The following is a 14,626-nucleotide window of genomic DNA, read 5'->3' on the forward strand; positions in this document are numbered from 1 at the left end:
GGTTTTACTAAAACCAGGTTTGCAGAGATCTGGTTCTGGTTCAACCCGGTTCTGCAGACCGAAGAACGGTGTTTGGCTACGGATGTGAAGCTATCCCAACCTTGGTTTACAAAAATCGGTTTTCAAGATCCGGTTCTGAATCGACCTGTATTATTGGATCCGATGATGGCCATACCCAAGTTATAAAGTTCTATATCTTTCACTCTAGCATAAATAGCTACCTCATTCCCAGATTTACACACCAACACTCCAATTATCAATGATAAGAAAATGGGTTTATATAATTTTCAGCCTCTTTCCTGCTTCGAATGTATATATAAGGAATGTATATATGTAATGGTGAATATAATGGACTTTAACGGCTATAAGGGTATATGTGGTATTTTATATTTTTACTAAGGCACATGGGTCACATGCCATTACTCGGCGTTAACTATCAGATGGTCAACTAACGAATTTTCATTTTTTGCAACAAATAGGATAGTTTAAGGGGTTCAATGTATTCCTTAAAGTTCAGGGGGGTTTTTTAAGAAAGAGAAAAAAGTACTGGGGGTTTAGTGCACTTTATCTTATGAAATTTTGTATTTGGTAATGGCCATTGTTTTCCTTAAATTTTACATTAAATTTACTTAATATAAATTTTAGTGAGAACAATTGTAAATGTGACAAACTAAATTATTATCAATCAAAATTATTTTTGTATTTATTATTTTGTTTAATTTTTTATCTTAATCTATAATCAAGTTTGATAGAGAAAAATATAAACCTACCCTACCCTCGATAAGATTGATTAGATTTCATTATTGAGGATAATGAAATCAAATCTGACGTGATTCAACAAGTAAGAATAATCCTACTATAATTAGAGGAGGTCAAAAGGATTAAATCATATCCCGACAAATCTGGTAATAAATCTCCTATGATTTCGCACAAGCAGAAGATAAAGTCAACCATCGATATCAGTGGAACGATTTTGATTCCAATCGACAGCCATAAATAGGGCATCAAGCCATTAAAGAAGGTACGACCTAAAAACTATTATTAATCCCTGCCTTCGTTTTAGACCTCCGTGACTAACTTGATCGTCGGAGAGCTCTTGGCAGGCACCACACCGGTGCCGTCAAGGTTTATCGATCTTCTCCTCTCTTCTTTACAGGAAAACGGTATCGTATCGGATTGCGCGAATTTCAGCCTCAACAAAGTTATTATAAAGAAAATGATAAATGTTCTAATTGGTTGTTACTACCTAACAATGATGTGAGATAAATAGTATTCACTATCTTAGGGATACATTTTTTTTTCTTTGATAAATTTCAGTGAGAACAATTGTAAATGTAACAAAATAAGTTATGTATGGTATTTATTAATTTGTTTATTTATTATTATTATTATTTTAATATTTGAATTATAATCAAATTAATATAAAAAATGATAATAATTCTAATGGGTTGTTGTTACTAATGTGAGATCAACACTCTAAAAAACGATAGGTCAATCATCCATCTAATTAATACTCCAACTTTTTTTTTTTTTTTTGGGTAAAGGAGACTCTCTCGGGATAGACGCGTACCCATTTTCAAAAATGTGGGTCCGGAAGATTTGAAATTGATATTTATAATACAACAATAAGACGTTGATCATCCAAGTCGTTGTAGTATAGTGGTGAGTATATCCGCCTGTCACGCGGATGACCCGGGTTCGATCCCCGGCAACGGCGAAAATTTTATATTTTCTTTTAATTTTTTTCCCTTCTAGTTCACTATGCTTCGGATGACCCAGGTTCGATCCCCGGAAACGGAGAAATTCTCTCTCTCTATCTTTATTTTATTTTATTTTATTTTTCCTTCTCTACATTAGAAGTTGGTTTATTTCTCTCTGTGTTTTTTAATAATTGTTTTTTCATTCTTAATAAATGTCCATAAATTTTTCCATTTGTTTTTAGCTACTGTGTCTAGAAAATTGGATTTTGTAGGGGCTTTTAAATGATAAAAGACTATACCGCCCTCGTATAGATTTATCTCTTTCAGAAAATGAAAAAAACAAACGCAAAGAATTAAACATCTTATAAATAGGCTGTGACATGCTGCCAAACAATGAGTTTTTTTTTTATTTTTATTTTTTTTTTAATGATAAAACAAATTTTCACACACATTTTCAGACTCTCGAACCCAGAACCTCCCTTCGAAGATGTGTGGACCAATTGATCACAAACAACGCCTAGTTGTGGTCACCAACAACACGTGGACTTGTAAGGTACTTGCTCAATTAGACCAATCAAAATATGAAGAGACTGTACTAATGTCTGACATGGAAAAGGCCTAGTGATCATTGAAACAATATGTACTCAATTATGTACTTAAGTTCGCCTTTTATTTTTTATTTTTGGGTATATTATTTTTATTGATCCATTGCCATTCCAAATCCCCATTTTGGACTCCAACTCCCAGCTCTTCCGTTTTTTTTTTTTTTTGCTTGAATTCTTTAATTATCCTCCTGCTATTTCTCAAAACAAATTGAGTCAGGAAATTAACAAAAAAAAAAAAAAAAAAAAGGCGAACTTAAATATAATGAGATAAAATTTTATTGAACAAATAAAAAAAAATACAAAAACTTAATTAAATATTGATTGATGCAGAGTCTGATAATTTATAATTATTCTTGAAAAGTATTTATGTTTTGAGATATGCATTAAGTATTGGCAAATTTTATTGACAAAGTAAGTCCAATCAAATTGTAATTTTTTTTATTAATTTTCTAGATTGAGATCGGAAGTGTTATTGATGGCGTTGTTTGTGTTCATACCTCAATGACTTCGAAAAGATTGAAATCGAAAGCGGAATTGTTAGTATTCAATAACTCAATGACTTCAAAAAGATGATAACAACCATCGGAGATAAATGTTCGATTTTTTTTATCAGTATTCTTAAATTTATAATTTAAAGTAGTAATTAATTAAGGGATAATATTGTAAAATAATAATTAAGTGATCAAAATAAAATATAATATATATATATAATCCCAGGGGAATTGGAAAGTTATACGGAATACTATATATATATAAATATAAGGTTGTGTATAATACCCTAGGCTATACAATGCAAATCGGTCTTCAGACCAAAAAAAAAAAAATGAGGAGAAAGAAGAATTGAAGGAGATCGGGAGAACTTTCAATATTAACAAGTAAGTAATGTTCTACTAATTTATAAGAATTTTGTTATGTCTTGATAATATGTAGAATTTAATATATTGAGTAACGTATATAAAATTATTTTAGATGCTTACATGTGAAATTTTTCATGTTAACATTGGTTAATCAATTAACAGCATCAGGAAAACAAAATAATAACTAACTTGGGTTAAACTAACAGCATCTAATTAATTAGAAGAACTTGGATGAACGCTTCTACCATAAAATCAGAGAATTGAAGAGAGTTCGTTAAATAATGTTAGATATGGGATATTTATGCTTAGTTTGGCTAATTTAGGTTATAGAATTTCAATGTTTTTAGCAAAGTGCGTCATTGGGCTGATCCGCGAGTAAAGCCCAATGATTTGAGATGAATATATTTTTAATTGATTAAAATTAAGAAAAAAATATTTAAAAATTTCATAAAATTCCAGCAATTTATAATTAAATATTATTAATAATTCTAGATCAGGGATATATATATATATTTTTTTCATGTATTGAGAAATATGATCTCTATTTGGTTTTATTACTTATGTTTTGCTCCGTATAGCCCGATACGTTATCATTCGTAACTTTTTTTAAGTACAGTTAAATACTCCCATGAACCGGCCATTTTGACCAGTATTCATCCGAGTTCGTTACACCACGCCCGCGACAGTTATTGTGAACCATGGTTTTTATGAATTAAAGCTATGAGTTATGGCACTTGCTCTATTTTTGTCAAGGTGATATTCGTAAATTTTTCTCATGCGCTGTATTTTGAGTTGTCTTAATCATATGTTTGGGTTAAACTGTTTAATTTTGAGACTTCCAGGGTGTTGTCTCAGACGAAAGGGGTGAGCAATTGGGTATGAGCTATTCATATGTGAAAAACCTTAGACCCGTATCGATAGACACTAGATGAGTATTTAGAGTTGAATCTATTAGTCAAAGTGGGAGTGATAGTTTCGAAATCGCTCTAATTGTACCGAAGATGTTTGATAAAAGGTCCAAATGAAAAGCTTCTCTCTCTATCAACTCAATGTATCTCGTAAATGGGTTTTGGAATTAAGAAATTTACGAGCTTTGGTGTAGTTCGGCTTAAATGTTCTTGTGAACGGTTTTTGTATATTATATTTATTATTTAAAAATAGCTCATGTGCCAAAACTTCAAATTCAGTTTTTCCACAATTTTTGTTCTCGAAATGTTCTATAAATTTTACCACATGTTGATTAATTATGTTCTGATAAATTTCGTCGGTCTTTGGACAACTATATATTTTTCTAAAAATGTTACACTGGTTGCTGTTTATTTCTCTCTCACTGGTTGACAACTGAATTTGAACAATTTTATTCGATTAACTTTCCGAGATCGAAAAATTATCAAAATTTTCAGATTTTTAGCCATTTGTGTCTAGTTTCTAAAAACCAAAGTCCTATAATTTTATAAGTTACCGTCATTTTCCAAATGAACAACCTTTACAGAAAGGTTTAATTTCAGCCTTTACTTCTATAAAATTGATTTGACTAGAAAAAACATCCACCTTCCCCGTGGCTCAAATTTCAAATTTTTTTTTTTTTTTTTTTAGAAACTTTAAACCAACTAATCAATTGTGACATACAACTATGTGAGACACTACACTGACACTAACGCTCTATTTGGTTAGAGGGATGGAATTAAAAAAGGGTTGGAATGGGAATGGGAAAGGGAAAGGGAAAGGGAAAGGGATGAGTGAGGCACCTTAGAGAAAGGAATGTGTCTTTATCATTTTTTGTTTAGTTGAATGGAATGAACAGTAGAAATTATGGATTATTAGAATTAATAAAGAAAAAAAAAAGTAGTAACATATTTACAAATTTTAAGTCATTGTTCTTATTAAGAGGGTATGGTAATACTATTTTTTTTATTACATTAGTAGAAAATAAAATATTTAAGCTTTAAATAAATTAAATTTATATCATTTATAACATGTGAGAAAACAAAATAAATTAATAAAAATATATAATACAAGTTAAAAGTACCATTTTTAAATAAAGGATAAATAAATACACTAGAGTATACTAATAAACAAAAATATATTGCATTTTTAAAGAAAATAAGCCATCACCATTCGAAAATATAGAATATATATTTTTTTAGTGCAGGCTTAATGCCATGACAACAGTTCTCTGCATATGTCAATGGAATTTTTAGGATCAGGCTCCTTTATTAAACAAGTGCATATATATGCTCCTAATTTCAAAATGCAGGATAGAACAAACATTCTATGTGTTCCCAAAATTCATCGCTACATCGAATTCGTTTCATTTTGATCGAGACCAAATTGAAGCGTCTCATTTCAGAATCAATTTCGTTCAAGGACAATTCACTGTTGTCAATTGAGATCACAAAAACAATTTCAGGCAAATTATGAGCAGATTCTCGGTATCTCACTGAGTGTTACTATTTTTCATCAGCCTCATAATGAAAAAAAAACACAAATCATAACTAATAAACTATAAAAGAACAATGTTGCAGAGTTATAAAACCAAATAAAAAACAAGATATTAGAATAATAACTAGTATCATTTAATCATCATTGCAACTTTACTCCAAATACGAAAGCATAGACAGAAAGGACTATTAACATTCATGACTGTTAAACATTCAGGACTTTACTGTTAACACCTAAAGGCTAGTCCCCAAAAAAAATACAAAAACAAGTCAGTGTACTATCCTAATAGCTATATATACACACGTGTACAGATTGAATTATACATATATATGAGAATCGAAAATTTATAATATAAGATATCGGTTAAAAAAAAAAAAAAAAGACTATGCAGATTGATTATTGAAACAATAATAAACCAAGAGAACGTAAATCCGTAAGATATGCAGCTGATTATATATATATATATATATATATATATATATAATAATCACATTTGAACCGAGGCTTATATATATACAGATACAGATTGATTGCTAGAATCGTTAAGCCCTTAAATTAAATTAAGCATTTGAACCCTAATCGATGAACAAAACAAAACAAACAGACAATCCAGGCTTGTATGCAGATTGATTGCTAATTACTATATATATATATATACACATACATACATATACATTAGAATCGAAACAAAATTTGATAAAAGATACCTTGAGATCTCAGTAGTCTCGGTAGTTTCAGTAGCCTGAATGGTTTGGGAATTTGGGAGAAGGAGGGAAATTCAGTACCTTACAAATTACCCAAATTGCCATCTCACTCGTTGAACTGTTTCGCTCACCTTCGAGGTTATCCCGTCATTCCTTAATATGAATAGCTCACCTTCGAGCCGAGCAGTGCCGAACGGCTCGAGGGTGTGTACCGGTTCGAACCCAATCACCCGTCGTCATCACAATCATCAATGGAATGGATCTCGAAGCCACAAAACGATGTCGCCTAAGCCCCTACAACGAAGTTTTGAAGTTGCCATAGGAAGGTCACCGTTGAGATAGAAGATTGAGTGACAGAGGAACACAACCGATGGATGAAGAGAATATAATCATCTAGGGGCTAGGGTTATGATGAGAGACGGTTGAAGTGTATGTATATATACACGAGCTTCTGGGCTTGAAATGATGGTTGGGTTGGGTAAAAGTTTTTTAGTTGAAAAGAAAAGATAAAGGCCCAAATTTATGAAATACTAATATGGTTAATTGGTTATAATAGGAAATGCTAGCAGCTTAATTAATAATGTTCACCGGTAAAATGGTTAAGTAATGTTTCTTTTTTCTTTTCTTTTTTCTTTTTTTGGGTAAATTGTTTAACCGAATAATTTTTACAAAATACAATTAAAAGTGTAGATCTAATAATTCACTATAACTATTCCGTAAAAGAATCATTTTCCATTTATTATAAATGAGATTTATTTTGATGAAGTTTTATGATCGAGCTTGTATTTAGAAAGTTATGGTAAGTCTAGCATAATAATATTGTTAGCTTTATTGTTTTGTTACGTAAAAAAGAGGAATACGTGTTAGTTCTAATGTTTTGTTCAATAGAAAAGAGGAATACGCTCTTCGTTCAAATCGCTCCATCGCTCCGCAATTTTTCTATGCTATTAAGTGTAAGGTTCTTTGAACGGAAAAAACGAAGTCTTCAGTCTTGACTTTTGAGTCTCTTGACTCTTGATTTCTCGGATCATTGATTCATTCTTATTCTCATTCCAAATATTAGAACATTTCATATTCTCTCTCCAATTAAGTTTAGGGCTCTTTGAAGTGAAGGAATGATTCGAACAAAGTTTATTTAAAAAAAAACATTGCTATTTCAAAAACAATGATCATCATTTTGAGACCTTAAAGCAACTTAAATGTATAAAAATGAATGAAATTCATTCATTATTATTATTAGTTTGCTGTTATGTTTGGAAGTAATTTTTTATTATTTATTTATTTTTTCTGTTATGCTCTATTTAATGTTATGTTTTTGTTTTTATAAAGCAACTTGTTTGATTAATTTATGTATTTTTATAAAGATGGTTATATTAATTGTAATGGGACTCATATTTGATTTACTATTTTTGACTTTTTATTTGCATAAAATTTATTTAAAACATATATTTATTATTATAAATAAATATTTTATAAGTTCTAAGATTTTTTTGGCGCTTTTGCTTTGCTCTGGAGAAAAATATGTGGAAAGGGATTTGGATCCCCTAAGTGGTATTTATTATTTTGTTTAATTTTTTTTTTTTTATCTTTGAATTATAATAAAATTAATATAAAAAATGATAAATATTCTAATTGGCTGTTGTTACCGAGACAAACCTCAAAAAAACGATAGGTACTAATCATCTATCTAATTAATGCTCCAACTTTTCTCGTAAAGGAGAAGATTTCTCTCTCAGGACTCGGGAGTCGGGATAGACGTGATCTGATTTAAGAAAAAATTAAAAAAATTGGGTCCAGAAGATTTAAAATTGATATTTATAATATGACAATGAAACATTTAATATCCAAGTCGTAGTAGAGTGGTGAGCGTAATGACCGTCGCGGACCCGAATTTCTCATTTTTTCAAAAAAATATTTCCTTCTCATAGGAGTTGGTTTCTTCTCTTTCTTTTTGCTTCTTTAATAATTCTTTAATAAAAGTGCAAACAATCTCTCTGAATTATAACAAATTGGCACTTTATCCTCTTAGATTATAAAAATGAACAATTCAGTACCACAATTATTCAAATCCGTGCAAGTTAACCCCTAAGCTCAATTCCGGCTACTTTCTAGCCGACTTCATTGTAAATTTACAAAACTATCCATTATAATTAAGAAAAAAAAATACAAAAAAAAATAATCAGCGTAAAATACCCTCAATGCCCCTCATATGACCAAACGTTGCCCAAGTGTTATAATCCTCTCTATTCGTCGGCAAATCTGATCGGCTTCAGAGGATGGTATCCATCGCATCGGAGGTTGTGAAACAGAGCTTGTTGATTGTTAGATTTGTTTTCGAGGGTGTCACCATGGCTGTGGATGATGGCCATTCGAGAAGTATGTTGATTGTTGAGAATCCAGCGAAGAACGATGATGGTGATGGCGAGACTGAATCAACGGCAATGACTGAATCGGCAATGTGCAATTTCTGGCAAGGAATCCTTATTCGGCCGGCTAGTGCAGCGATGGCGATAGCGATGGCGGCATGAGCGGGTGATGGGCTGTGGACAGGTCGGTTGTGACCTTGTGGCGCGGCGCGGCACCGGCGAGCAAGGAAAACTCAACTGTGAGCTTCTCGGTGGTGAGTTCGGTTGTGATGAACTCGCGGCACAGCACCAGCAGGCAAGAATTGGCCAGTTGTCTTTACTGATTTTGACCCAAGCGGCCGACAACTGATTAACTTAGGGACCCTTCGGCACGTCGTGATCCAAACAGAGCCCCTCTGGATCGTCTTCGGGGACAATGGTGGCCGGAAATTGCGCATATCAGAGAAGAGATGATGTTTGGAGGAGTGGGAGATTTTGGGGGCACCCAACATCAGAAGAAGCTAAATTAGAAATGCTCCCCCCCATACACGAGTTCGCTTTCCTTTAGGAAGAAGATGATGAACAACCCACAACATCTCTCTCACTCTAAAATCTCTCTCTCCCTCTATAACCATCCATTTTTCTTGGCTTTTTCTTTCCTTTTCCTGTGCTTTTTTATTGCTATTTGTTATTACCCTTTGCAATCCTCTCTTTTGATTTGTTCTATTATACAGAGTAATTAGGTTCTTCATTTGCTTTTTCTTTCTTGCGTTCCTTGATTGAACTAACACTGGCCATCAGAGGCTTAAGGTGACGAGGGTAATAACAAATAAATAATAGTATTAATGAGTATTCCAAGGCAATGTTGGAATTAAAAGAAAAAGACCGCACTTGTGGGCCGGAATTGAGCTTCAGGGGTTTACTTGCATGGATTTGGATAGTTCTGCTACTGATTTGTTCATTTTTGTAGTCTAGGGGGATAAAATGCCGATTTGTGATAGTTCAGGGGAGTTGTTTGTACTTTTGCCTAATTCGTTTTTCATTCTTAATAAATGTCCATAAAATTTTCCATTTGTTTTTAGCTATTGTGTCTACAAAATTGGATTTTGTATGGGCTTTTAAATGATAAAAGACCATACGATGTAAGTTAAGAGCCCAAGACACAAAATAGGCCAAGTGAACTTTCGAAACGAGTGGCTGAACTATACCGCCCTCCTCTTGATCCATCTCTGTTAGAAAACGAAACAAACAAACGCAACAGCTAGAACTAAACATCTGATTAATGGACTGTGACTGTGACATGCTGCCATACAATGCTCAGTTGTGGTCACCAACAACATGAACTTGTAAGTGGTTTGCTCAAAACATGAAGAGGCTTTATCGATGTTTGACATGGACACTTCGTAAAAAAAAATTCATGTCAAAACCATAGACCGTTAGGCATTCGATGTTGGCCCTTTAGTTCAAAATTTAAATCCCACCCTATAGGAAAAGGCTTAGTGATCATTAAAATACAAAAGAGACATTCATACCCCACAAAGATATGCTTGTCATAGGCTCATTGTCAAACCATACTACCAAATGTGTTCTGTTTCAAAGCTAAATGGACTACCGTTTATTGTTCTAATCTCATGGAATGAAAAATAATAAGCTATTATAACCATCAATCTCCAAGCCAAACAATCTGATAAATAAGAAAGAGAGAAAAAATACATTGGCTGAAAAGAATTAAATTCATAACTATTGCAAACTAAATGAAGTTACTGATAATCAAAATCTTCATTTGGCAGAACCATTGGGCAGATTGGCAGAATCCTTTTCTGGGTTGAGCTCATCCCAAGCTTCGATCCATGTGACCATGGCATCACCTAGCTTTACAAAGTAGGGGTCTACTTTCCCAAGCTTTTCCTTCACCTGCTTGGACAGTTCAATGTAGCATTTTTTAACAGTTGTGCAGTCCTTTGGAAGAATGGCGGACTGGAAAAATGGAATGATATCTTCTTGCCAGAATATGCCCTTGTACTCCTTTTTTAGGTTCACAAATGGGTTGCTAGCTTTGCTGTGCCAAATGTAGGGCAGCCCTGTCTTGATTCCTAATCCCAAATGGTCACATATCACCTAAACAATAAAACAATATCAGAATGATGAGTAATTCTCTAAGTTTCTCGATGTTAAATGTCTAGGTTATAATACACCCGAAATAGGTTTTATGAAATCCAAATCATGTTCACACAAAAAAAGAGCAATGGGATAAAAGAAGGAAGAAAGGCACCTTGGTGCACCATCCAGCCCACATATCATCATATCGCCCAATTGGCTGACCATCACCCATGAGTCCAAAGTACATTGCAGGGCCAATAAGCTCACGGTCGAAGGCTAGATTCATACCACACATGGGGAAAAGAGTACCCTTCGGAATTGTCATAACCACATCCACATACCTGATAAAACATGTGCATATAACATATAACCTCGAATCTTGCTTTATTAATAAAGGGGTATAAATAAATTGACAGATTGGCTTGCAAAGGAAGGACAGACCTAGTGTTCCTCTCACGAGGCTTCACAAGCTGTGTTGGAGCATCATAATCTGGGATATTGAGCCAGAGGCCATGTGAAACAGCAGTTGGAACACCCTCACGGTAGCTGAAAGGGTATCCACGGACAAAGTCTGCACCCTTCCAGAAAGGTTCATACAGGGTGTTGAAGAAAAAGGGAGTTGATGGACAGAGAAGGTTCTTGATGTGTTGTTCTAGTGCATTGATATCTTTGCCAGATGGGTCTTTAGCAACCTAAGCATTAGTAAGGGATTCATGACATTAAATTTTAAGTCCAAATCAAACAACCCACAGTTGAAACTAGATGTTCATTCAACTCACAAAAGAACTTACAGTTATAATGATTTAGATTCTGTTTATAAAAAGCTAGGCAAATAGACGCAAACAAAAACTGCTTTAATATGGTATCTGAAGATAAGATTGGATCCCAATAGTTAATACCAGAAGATAAAAGCCTCTAATTAAGGTGAAGTAAAACAACTGGCTCAATCGCAGCTGCCACCTCAAAACCATTCCACTGATCAAGTGCCCTATCCACCATATCTATCTTCTATAATGTATTAAGACATTTGTATTTAATTGTAAGTAACAACTCATGTTGGGATAGTGATCCTATTCTCTTCTTTAAATTAATTTTCGGATATAATTCCAACAACTATAATTAACAACAAAAAGAAAGCTATGGAATTATATAGGCTATGGTTAAGTGCACATTTTATTGTGTAATGTGTGTATTCCTTTTCTTACTCACTAAGTATGTTTAACTCAATCGGGATATACGGTGAACTCATATATGCATCCAACTACGTGAACGGGGATAATAATATGCCATCTGACAATATGATTGGGTCCCAATAATTAATACAACATCACATTCATTTCTAAAAAAAAAACTCCGTACACCGTAATCTATTTGTAACAAAAGTGTGTCTGCCCACATCTGGGAATTGACCAAGATCCAGTTCTGTATATAATAAGAAGCACCCTCGTCCTCCGTCGCCAACTAATAGACATTATGGACCTGAATCAAAACTTCACTGTTGTTGTGGTCTGTATGTGTGTAAAATGCCATTCTTGTATTGAACTCCTTTTCGCATGTCTTAATACATTATGGAAGATAGATATGGTGGATAGGGCACTTGATCAGTGGAACGGTTTTGAGGCGGCAGCTGGGATTGAGCGAGTTGTTTTATTTCACCTTAATTAGATGGTCTTTTAGTACAAAGCAATCAAGCAGAATATGAATGCCCCAAGATTCAAATAGTACATTGGATAGAGTAGACAATCGGATACATAGGTAAAAAACTTCTAACACTGGCATAAATGATATCATACTAACATATAGAGAACACCATTTTACCATACTACTTATCAGGTTATTTGGACAGTAATGTGGTTATAATTGTTGCCTTGCCAGTTGTTTTATTTCACCTTAATTAGATGGTCTTTTAGTACAAAGCAATCAAGCAGAATATGAATGCCCCAAGATTCAAATGGTACATTGGATACAGTAGACAATCGGATACATAGGTAAAAAAACTTCTAACACTGGCATAAATGATATCATACTAAAATATAGAGAACACCATTTTACCATACTACTTATCAGGTTACTTATCAGGTGCCATTATCAGTACATTATGCACAAGCAGAGGCAATAACCAAATGTACTCTAATCACTCTTAAAAGTCGAGACTGGTTAATTATCAATCAGGACCCACCACCCAAGACTAGAGAAGAAAAAAAATCTGAAGACCTGGTCATTAATATATTTCAGGGAAATGCTATCAGATTGACAATTCTAAATATATTATCTCTGCAGATCACGGGCTAATAATCAACTAAAAAGGCATAATTCCTTGTAGATATTATGCTTAAATTGTTAAAATATGATTCAGATCAAGAAAAATTATTTGAATATACAAATTGAAGGAACAGAGGTTGACACAATAGAGTTATAGAAACTTGTTTCCAATCAAACTATAATTTGGTGCACAGATCAAAATGGGAAAAAAGACAGACCATGACATGTCAAATTCTATTCCCTGTCAACCACCCCCAGTGCGTAACAAAGCATTACTGTAATGCAATCATAAACATATTACTTCTACAAATCTATAGCCATAGAAATAATTTGATTGAAGTTGCCCAAAAGAACAACTCTTAGTCAATTAAAACTAGCAAAATGCCCCTCAACAAACCATAGCCTTTTGGCAAAGTTACAAAACAATGCGGATCAAAGTAATGCTGAAATTACAAGAACAAAAATAGTATATAATACAGCAAAAGCAGATTAACCAGTTTATAAATATGAACAAAATTAAAATTATCAATGATTAGAATACTCCAAAAGAACAAATCTACCGATTTATACCCAAACCACAAAATAAGAACTCTTCTTCTCTTAAATTCAATGCATAAATACACACACATTATATATATGGATGTATATGTATGAGTGTGTATTGAGATCTAAGCTTTATCGTTAAAAATTTCGAAACCTAGAAAATAAAAATAAAAAATAGAAGGAAAATTGGTAGAACTCACAAAACAATCGTCGTCAATTGTGAATATATACTTCTTCTTGGAGACCATGTAACCGAAGCATCGACAAGCGGAGTCCTTGAAGGAAATGCAGGAAGCTTTGGGACCCAAAATCTTGTTAATGTCGTTGCGATTGTAGAGCTCGTAGTCGAATCCAGGAGGGACGTCGATGGTCTTGGAAGGGTCACCGTCCTGGACGATGATCAGATGGTAGGGTTCGAAGAATGGCCTCCACATCTCGAGGAAATCAAGGTTTCGAATGGTGGGTATGACAATGTCGAGCTCGTCTTTCAGAAGGGGCGTTGGAGCAGCCATGTTAGAGATAGAGAGAGAGAGAGTTGGGAAAAGGAGGAGAGGGAAGTAGTAGTAAGTAGAATGTGAGGGGGGTGTGTTTATTATGTACGTATGAATAGCGTAGACGTGGTGGGACGAAGGAGGTCGACGAGATCGGGAAATATGTGCATCCACTACTAATAAACGGAGAACAGAAGAAGTGTCCAGACAGACTGATTCAATCTCTATTCCTGTGTCATGTCGTGTTTAACTAACAAATTAATTATTTCGTGATCTAATAGTTTTGCATTGTAGCAAAAAACTGGGTGTTTTTGTGTCCCAGTTTATTCGAGTGGCAAGTGTTGTGAACATGTATAACTTAGATACATCCCACGATCCGCCCGGCATCCAATACTTTCTCCAACAGCAAATAATGGGCTTTGTAACAATTGGGTTAGCACTGCAGGGGATATGAGCCTATTTATACTGTGGGTTGGTTCGGTTTTCTTGAAAATAAATTTGAAATTTTTTTGAAAACCAATAAAAGCTTTTGGAGAATCGGTGAAAGACTCTTCTCTCTCACTTTCGGTCATTTTCC

The 14,626-nt window shown here is 33.7% G+C and overlaps 1 protein-coding gene and 1 non-coding gene across 2 annotated transcripts; one reads left to right on the top strand and one right to left on the bottom strand.

Moving 5' to 3' along the window:
* Window positions 1-1,645: 1,645 nt before the first annotated feature.
* Window positions 1,646-1,717, top strand: TRNAD-GUC (transfer RNA aspartic acid (anticodon GUC)). Its single transcript has one exon. It is a non-coding gene; the product is annotated as a tRNA-Asp (tRNA).
* Window positions 1,718-10,246: 8,529 nt separating this feature from the next.
* Window positions 10,247-14,280, bottom strand: LOC132284683 (probable UDP-arabinopyranose mutase 2). Its single transcript, XM_059786807.1, has 4 exons — window positions 13,759-14,280; window positions 11,195-11,445; window positions 10,926-11,094; window positions 10,247-10,771 (listed from the first exon to the last, which is right to left on the bottom strand). The coding sequence occupies exons 1-4, from the start codon at window positions 14,068-14,070 to the stop codon at window positions 10,433-10,435; spliced, it is 1,071 nt and encodes a 356-aa protein (XP_059642790.1). The 5' UTR covers window positions 14,071-14,280; the 3' UTR covers window positions 10,247-10,432.
* Window positions 14,281-14,626: the final 346 nt, after the last annotated feature.

This window comes from Cornus florida, unplaced genomic scaffold (genome assembly GCF_030987335.1).
Source record: "Cornus florida cultivar Cherokee Brave unplaced genomic scaffold, ASM3098733v1 CherokeeBrave_3.0.0_Hap2_Chr11, whole genome shotgun sequence".
Classification (NCBI taxonomy): Eukaryota; Viridiplantae; Streptophyta; class Magnoliopsida; order Cornales; family Cornaceae; genus Cornus; species Cornus florida.

What these genes read in the sequence shown, in the direction of transcription:
- LOC132284683 (XM_059786807.1), bottom strand. Translation starts at nt 14,070, where the DNA reads ATGGCTGCTCCAACGCCCCTTCTGAAAGACGAGCTCGACATTGTCATA. An exon ending in CAATTGACGACGATTGTTTT is followed by an intron (nt 11,446 to 13,758) that starts GTGAGTTCTACC and finishes ACTAATGCTTAG; the next exon opens with GTTGCTAAAGACCCATCTGG. An exon ending in GGGCTGGATGGTGCACCAAG is followed by an intron (nt 10,772 to 10,925) that starts GTGCCTTTCTTC and finishes TTTATTGTTTAG; the next exon opens with GTGATATGTGACCATTTGGG.